We start from the raw sequence: 8,493 nt of genomic DNA, 5'->3' as shown, positions 1-8,493 counted from the left end.
TGATGAGACAAAGAAGAGACTGCTCCAACGAGTTTGAGCCTTGGCAATTTCAAGGCTGGCCCTGGTGAGCACACGGAGCAAGAGCTCGTAAAAGCCACAGCTGTGCCCTTCATATGATGGTGCTTGAAGGCAGCAGGGGAGAAGAGGGCCCTGGTGGCCCCCAGTCCAGCAAGACCACCAACAGGAGTGAGGGGCCGTGGGCAACTGAAAAATGGAGCCCCTCAGAGGCCAGTGAGTCATCACGAGGGACCAGCGCATGGCCCGTCCCATGGGAAGTGTTTGGAGTGCAGTGGGTGGGGGACATGGGCCTCTTGGAGGAACAATGGGGCCCAGAATGGACAGCTGATCTGCTCTCCACAGCACAACTCAGTAGAGACTGGTCAAGAATATAGAACTGCAGGGGGAGCAGTTTGCTGAAAAGACTCAAGCCTAGATAAGAGTTTCCATACAACCCAGGTGTACTGGACCTCACAAGACCCAGAAGTGCTTACAAGGTCAACAATTAAAACCTGAGCTGCACAAAAAGCCTTCCCCAGAGAATCAACAGCAAAACAGCAATTTAGCTCAACAACAGGACTCAAGCACTGGTCCCCACAGGAAGTTCCCCCATTTTAGAAGTAGGCACAGGACAACAATTCCACTGCAGAGTTTAGGTGGTGGAAACAGTGAATAATCTAACATAGAACTGAAAGAAAAAACAAAAAACCCACAGAGCAGAGGCTAAGTTTTGATATTAACCAGTAAAGTTCTAACACCATCAAAGAACACCTATAAAACCTAGAAGGACCAGAAGCCCCCCAGGCTCCCAAGCTGGGGTGGGGGGAAGGCCAAGGGCCTCAGCTATGTCCCCCCAACGTCTGCATCCAGCCCAGCAACAACCACCAGGCCACTGCTGCAAGCACCCTGGGGTCTCAAGTCAGGGTGGGGGGTGGGGCCAAGGGCCTTAACCACAATCGTCTGCATTCCATATCTACCCCAGCCACGACCAAACTGCCGCCGAAAGCCCACTGGACTCCCTTGCCAGAATGAGGGGGGTGCCATGGGCCTCGATCATGTCCCCTCATCTTCCTCCTCCCACCCTATTCCCTTCCCCTTTCCCCCTCCCCCAACTGCTCCACAACATCTTAGAATGTAAAATAATAATTAATAAATAAAAATTTTTAAAAATTTTACTTCCACCTTAAATATGTTTAGAATTATCAAATGGATTTTAGGCTGCTTTAACTATCCCCCAAATCAGGCTACGTGTGTTGTGAGGAATGGCAGACTCCAAGTTCACTACCAGGAAAGTTTTCTCAGAGGTCAAGGAATAGAAAGGCTTATGAACCGGATTTGATTCCTCGAAGCCTATAACTTATTGAATTTATTTAAAACACACAAGGGGACATAGATGGGTGCACTTTAAGAAGAGGTACTTCTTGCTTTTGAAAAGAAACCAGTGAGTCCTCTAAGAGTAATAAAAGGGAGAATTTTACAGCACGTGGTTTGAAGTGAAGAATTCGGATGTTGCTCTGCTGCTCCAGGCTGTTAATACTCTTCTTGTTCCTCCTGTGGGCCCCCTTCATCAGGTATCACAAAGCCTTCGTCTGTGGCATAAAGAACGTCTACAATGCCCTGCAATACAGGGTCATTATCCCCCTCGTTCTCCTGGCAAATCAGTTCAATGTTCCTTAGCTTTCCGCAGTAGAAATCTCTCTCTTTCTCCAAGTCTTGGACGGTGAGTTTCAATACGTTGACCTGTTGCAACAATTCGGCGGCTTCGTCCTCCCTGTTGCCCACACCAGGGTTCTGCTGCACCACCCCGGGGCCAGACTTAGAAACCTTAGACACTGCAGTAGTTCTCTGTGTCGAAATAGGTCTCTGTGGAGCTGCAGTGCCATTGCTGAGAGTTTTCTTTGGTTTACTCAGAGCTGGAGCAACAAGGGAGGGAGCCACTGCAGTTTCCTGACCTTGTCTGGCAGCCACGGGCTCGTAGTCTTTTCCATCATGGTTTGCATTAAAAAACTTCTTGAACCACTGAACGAATTCAAAATTGTCCTGAAACTTTCCCTTTACCAATTTATCTACAGGAATTATTTTGTCAACACCCATCTTATTAAAAGCTGCTTGTAGTATTTTGAAGTTCTGGATGTATTCGTGTTCCAGCTTGGCTTGGAATTTCACTTTCTTCAAGGCAGTGGAGCCAGGGAACAGCGTGTCCATCAGCTGACAGTAGGCAGCCCCTGAGCACAGCTGCTCGATCTTTGTCAGATTCAGCTGCAGAGACTCGTTGACCCAGGCCAGCATGTCATGTCGACTTAGGTTATCGCTGGTGACTGACGTCGAGTGTACGTTCACTGCCATCCTCGGCTCTCGGGGCGGTGGGGGGAACCGAGTCCACCGCCGGCGCCCGGCTCGGCTTCCGTGTTGTGTGGTTCAAACCGCCCGAGCCTCCCGGCCGCCCGCGCGATGACCTCACACGCCCCGCCCTTACGCACTGACGTAAAATCAGAATCCGTTTGTGCAATCGTTACCTGTGCTTACCTAGCATGTCCTGTACACTTCGTCTCTCACAAGACTCTGCTTTGTCTTTATCTACGCTGAACACTCCTTGCGAGTGGTATGGACTGACTGTTTCTCCCTGCCTCGCTCCCCAAATTTCTGTGCTGAAACCCTGACCTCCAGTGTGACGGTGTTTGGGGGTGCGGCCTTTGTGAGGTAATGAGATTTAGATGAGGCTATGAGGGTGGGGCTCCCACAATGAGATTAGTGTCCTGCTAAGAAGAGGAAAAGACACTTGAGCTCTTTCTCTCCGCCATGTGAGGACACAGCAAGAAGGTGGTTGTTTGCAAGCCAGGAAGACGGGACCCTTACCAGGAACCAAATCTGTCAGTACCTTGATCTGGTACTTTCCAGACCCAAGAACTGTGAGAAATAAATGACTGTTGTTTAAGCCACTAATCTGTGATATTGTATTACCATAGCCTAAGTTAAGACAGTGTGTTTTATCCATCTAATGTGTTTTTCTTTCTTCTATAGCCAAATGGCGTATTCTTAAGTAACGTAGCAAACAATACATTATAGCCTGAAAAAAGAGAGGTTCCATAATTCCAGTTTAAGTGTATCTGTGCTCTAATGCAATGTCTAGGGAGGTAATTGTACCCAGCAATTTATGTCTCCTACCATTTACAGTACATTCCCATGGCTGGCTTATTGAAGAATACGTTTACAGGCAAAAGAAGAATGAAAGTCATAAAACCCCCTGGAATCATTAATTGTGTAAATCCATGCTGGCTGCTTAGTAATCATGACAGTTAATTGGAAAATTTTCTTTCCAGTCACTTTAGTAAATCAGAATCCTTCTCCAGCTTACTTATTAAAAGTCTTAAACTATTTCTAAAATGGTATTAAATGGTATTGCTCAGCTGCAGGAAAGGAGGTCCAGGGGCAGTTGTTATTTTTTTTAGATTCATTCTGATATTTTTTATTCCTTTGTTAAAATAAACTTTTCCGAGGTACAATTTGCATACAATAAAATGCATCCATTTTAAGTGTGCAGTTGAATGGATTTTAACAAATGTTTGCATCCATATAAACACCACCACAGTCATGACATAGAGCATTGCCATCGTCACCCAAATTTCTTCATTCCTCATCAGCAATTTGATACAAAAAGGAAAAGTCTCCAAAGTGTCCATTTTTAGAAGATCTTGCTTTCCTTAAAGCCCAACCCTTGCCTCTGTGGGCGAATTGAGACAACTTTGTAGAACATTACTTAACAGATTCTTTCCAATAGGCCCTGTACAATACATATTAGACATATCATTTCAATTATTGCTGTCCATTAGGAGCTTCAGCTTGCCTTCTGCCCTTGTGTTGAGAGCTGACCCAACCACCTTTCTGATGTTATGTCTTCCCACTTCTGAACGCTCAACTATGGCCAGGCAGGGCATGACTACCCTTTAAATGCACCACATTCAATACTCAATACAATGCAACCTCTGTGTATTTGCTCATGTGAAGTCCCAGCCTGGAAGGTCCCTTCTCCAGGGACCAGCCCAAGCCCTGTCTGTCTGAAAAGCCTTTTTCAACCAACCCATACTTTTGGAGGTCCCCTTCTGTCCAGAATGTCTGCTTTATGCACTGCCCCTCATACGTTGTTAGCATTGCTAGTTTAGTGTCTCATGTGTCTGTCTCCTCCACAACTGGACTGTGAACTCAAGGGCTGGGATCTCCCGTCACCCCAGCAGTGTCCAGTGCCCAATGAATAGTCACTGACTGGCTGAGCGTGTGAGACTTTCCCTGGAAGAGTATGTTATATTTGAATAGGGCCCAAACCACTTCTTGACTCACAACAGGTAACTAGATATTTATCCCAATTCTGCTTACAAAATTAAGATCTTCAGAACAAAGACTAAGTTCTTCTGTCCACTCTGTATTTCTTCTCTCCCCATTTCTTAGGAGGCAAACTCTGTTGTTAGATTGATGTATATGCGTCAAGATCTTTATCTATGTAAGATATGTGTGTGTATATGCATATTTATATATATACGTACATGTACTTATAGCAAAAATATGGTATAGAGATGGGATCAAACTATTTACATTGATTTGCACTTGCTTTTTTCACCCAGCAATATTTTCCAGAGACAATAGTTCCTGTCTGCAGGCTCCATTCCCAGCCCAATCCATCCTTGAAGTGGAAAACAGATTTCTCCAAAACACAAACCTGGTCACGGCACTCACCTACTTGAAATCTACAATGGCTGCCCACATGGCACACAGGATGACTTATAAGCCATAGCTACCTTTCTAGCTTCATCTCCTTCTATTGCCTTCTACCTACCTACCTACCCCTAGCCACAGTAGCCATTAAGCATGATGTTCTGCCTTCATGGAATATCCCACCTCCCCTTGCAAGCTCTTGTCTTTCAAGACACAGTTCATAAAAGTTACTGCATCTGCAAGCTTTTTTTGAAAACATTACTCTCTCCTCTGTGCTTCTATGTACTTTGGCACCTGATACACACTATTGCAGCACTTGGCATGTTGCATTGTAATTATTTTTTCTCCTCATCATTTTCCCTACTAGGACTGTCAGCTCCTTGAGGACAGGGGCTATGGTTTATTCATCTTCTTGTACCCCATGCCTAGTAGTCTCTGACTTCATTAGACGGTCAGTTATTGAATGAGTACACTCCTACAGCGAATTTGAAATATTTAACTCTAGTTTCAGCTGACTCCTCTCACCAGCTCTATCCCTGCGTGTTGTCTCAGTGTGTGTCCTGTGTACTCCATCTCAATGCAGATATCAGAATTCCTTTGAGGCCCCCCCCCCAAATTTACTCACACCAAAGCACTAATGAGCAATGCAGATTTAACCCCCAGACCAAAAAAAAGAAAAGAAAAAAAAGGGGGGGGGCACATTCTTCATCCAGTGAAAACACTTTTCCTAGAACTGAATTCTAGGAGAAATTTACTACAAGAAGCTTTATGTGGGGACACTAGTTAACATTACAATGTTTTCAATCTCAGTTCTGAAAATATAGAGAAGCATTATTTAGATAGACATTCCTTATATCACTCTTACATAAAAGCCATGGGAACAATATTTCATTTTAATTCAATGAAGGCTTTCCTGAGGGGAACCAAGGTAATATAGTCTGGATACATTCTTTTCTGATTTATCTAATGAGCCAGATTAATAAGTACATTGCATATATGCTGATACTCTGAGCTGTCATTCCTATGGCAGTCATTACTAGTCAAGCATAGTAGAATTTCCCGCTGAGCCTGGACAAAGACTCCCAGATCTCAACACAGCAAACACCACCCATGATTGAAGTTGGCATATAAGATGAAAAAATAAACCCTCTGCCATCTTGGAACATATTTATAGTTTATTTAATGTCTGAGAGGCTTTTGTTCATGGAGAGAAATGCTCACTACTCTTTGTGCTTTGTTTGATGCCAAATTTATTAATCTTATAAATTTGTTAATAACATTTCCTTATATGATCAACACTCCTTTAAATATTTGTACACTACTTATAAAATTAACCAACTCACACTTAATGAATTTAAATAAGTCAAATTTCCCCAAACATTTAAACATTGACTCAAAATTTCTTTACCAAACTCTTCTAAACATTTAATGAAAATCCCAAGTCTAATCTATCAGAATCTCTTAAATGCTTCGAACACTTTGAAGAGCAGACAAAGCACACATAGAGTATCACAGTAATTACAAAACTGCTTATTTACACTAAAACTGATTAGAAAAGGCTAGAACTCAGGATTTAAATATGTTTCTTTGTGCTTCTCAATCTCCTTTTCGTATCTCCCTAAAGTTACATTTTTGAGTGGGTTTAGTGAACGCTGTGGTGTGCCACCAGATCTTTCTGCGGGACCAAGGCACTCATTCCCTCAGCCACCAAGAGAGTTAGCAGCTAACAGCTCATAGCTGAGTCCCTCCCCGAGTTTCTCTGCCAATGGGAGCTCCAAGATTATGCCTTCTCCCAGGGGACATCCTACATCCAATGACAGGCCCATATGAGGGAACAAAGGCCTGGCCCCTTGGCATCATGTTGAGACATCTCTGAAGGGTCACCCCAGCAATAGCAATCTGAAAGACTGGCTGAGACCTTGTTGTGATTGCATTGCAGTTCAGCTTCCTCCACTGCCTAATCCTGCTTCCCTCCCTGCCTAATCCTGCTTCTCTCACCCCTCATAGATGTTGTTAGCAAGAGCACAACCCAATAAATCTGTATACAGTCTCAGAATCTTAGAGGCTATCTCTTGGGGAACCTGAACTATGACAGTGAGGTCACAGAAATACTACTTAATATTATATTCACACTTTCTTAGGGTTGCACTAATTTTACAAGGACTAAAAGGAATAAAAAACAAAAAGCAAAACAAAAACATTCAGAACAGTTACAACCAGTTACAGATTTCTTTGTTCCTTCTCCACTCCCACTGCTTCACTTGACTTAAAATTTATTTATTTATTTTTTAAATTAAAAAAAGAGCCAAGAGCAGAATTTGGGTTGTTGACTGATTGATTATTGGTTGGGACCTGGGACTTGGTTGTACAGTTCAAAGACGTACACATCAGGCCATGTGAAGTTCGTTAGGCTGGGTTCCTCTTATAATCTGGTCTCCTTTATTTAGTCATGGGACGCTTAAGTTCCTGCCTTTCAAATAGATTCTAATCTTTTGACACTTGGTGTCTCTCTCACAAGACTGACATATTCTTTCAGTTTTGCATTCAAGTCTGGCTGTACCTCACCCGTTGTGCTGGGTCTTTGAACATATTAGAAATTTATGTTTGCCTTATCCATGTCTCATGATAATTAGGAGGGTTACCAGTATCCTCTTCCCTGCGACATTTGGGTAATGTGCTACCTTTGTGCATAGAGTTGACTCCTCTTTTTTGCTAGATACTGCCAGTGACTCCCAGTGCTGATCAGCTCCCAGAGAACGTTTGTCCTGCTTCTACCAGGGCTAATAAGGCCTTTTGTTTCCTGGTTGAACACCTACTTCTTCAGGGATAGATTTACTCATCACTTTCTGCGTTCATTATTTTCTACTTAGTTTTTTTTTTTTAATTAAATCTGTGCTTTCCATACACAATAACTCTTAACCAAAATCAATAAAAGTTAAACCTATCCTATCATACTCACCCTTCTTATTTATTATAACTATTTTTTGCTTCTTTTTAAGAATGCTTCTCCTTTGATTATGATTATAAACTCATGGCTGTACAGGCTCAAAGAGTTCAAAATAACCATCATATTGCTACTAACTACTACTACTACTACCACCAATACCTAAAATTGATATTGCTGTTTTCTGATGCTCACATTGTCACAGACTGGCCAGTAGAAGCCCCTTTTAATTGGCTTCCTTTCCTTTCAGTATTGCCTTTGACATCCTTGCTTTCTGCATAGAACAGTACATACCAGACAAACATGGAGTTCTTTTATAGAATTGGCCACCCTCTAATACATCCTGGTTCCATTTAGGGAGAACACTTCTGGGGAACAAAATTTGAATGCAGGAGCATACAAAAACGTTGGTGGGAAGGCAGGAGGAGTGTTGTAGTATTACTTTTAATGACAGAGTTGGGAAGCTATTTCCTTTTTATGTTATGAGTTCACATTAGTTTTTTGCAATTTAATAATTTATATCCATAGCTTACTATTTTTATTATTATTGGTGTTTTCATTGACCCAGGACACTTATGTAAATCTGAGGGATGCTATTTACATAGTAGATTTGACCATTTATTATGAAAAATTTCTGGCAGATGGAAATAAAGTTCTTATTTCAACAAAATCAGAATTTTATGACAATTTCCCAATAAACATTAAAAAGGTATCTTAAGGAGCACTTTTTCTTATTTGCCCATAGGCAGCCCTATATCACCTACCATAGCTTTCTATTACACTAACAGGAAATAGAGAAAGAGCTTAGAGAACTGAAAGGAATAATGGTTAATAAGTCCCTACAA

At 42.4% G+C, this 8,493-nt stretch overlaps 1 protein-coding gene across 1 annotated transcript; it reads right to left on the bottom strand.

The window, feature by feature from the left end:
- Nucleotides 1-1,496: 1,496 nt before the first annotated feature.
- LOC134378694 (microtubule-associated protein RP/EB family member 1-like) lies at nucleotides 1,497-2,343 on the bottom strand. Its single transcript, XM_063098002.1, has one exon. It carries the CDS (start codon nucleotides 2,341-2,343, stop codon nucleotides 1,528-1,530), a length of 816 nt encoding a protein of 271 aa, XP_062954072.1. The 3' UTR covers nucleotides 1,497-1,527.
- Between the last annotated feature and the right edge of the window lie 6,150 nt (nucleotides 2,344-8,493).

This window comes from Cynocephalus volans, chromosome 5 (genome assembly GCF_027409185.1).
Source record: "Cynocephalus volans isolate mCynVol1 chromosome 5, mCynVol1.pri, whole genome shotgun sequence".
NCBI lineage: Eukaryota > Metazoa > Chordata > Mammalia > Dermoptera > Cynocephalidae > Cynocephalus > Cynocephalus volans.
Note: the sequence above shows the minus strand (reverse complement) of the source record. Positions and strands in the feature narration are given on the sequence as shown.

Excerpts from the sequence above, each read along its gene's own strand:
- LOC134378694 (XM_063098002.1), bottom strand. The coding sequence starts at position 2,343 with ATGGCAGTGAACGTACACTCGACGTCAGTCACCAGCGATAACCTAAGT.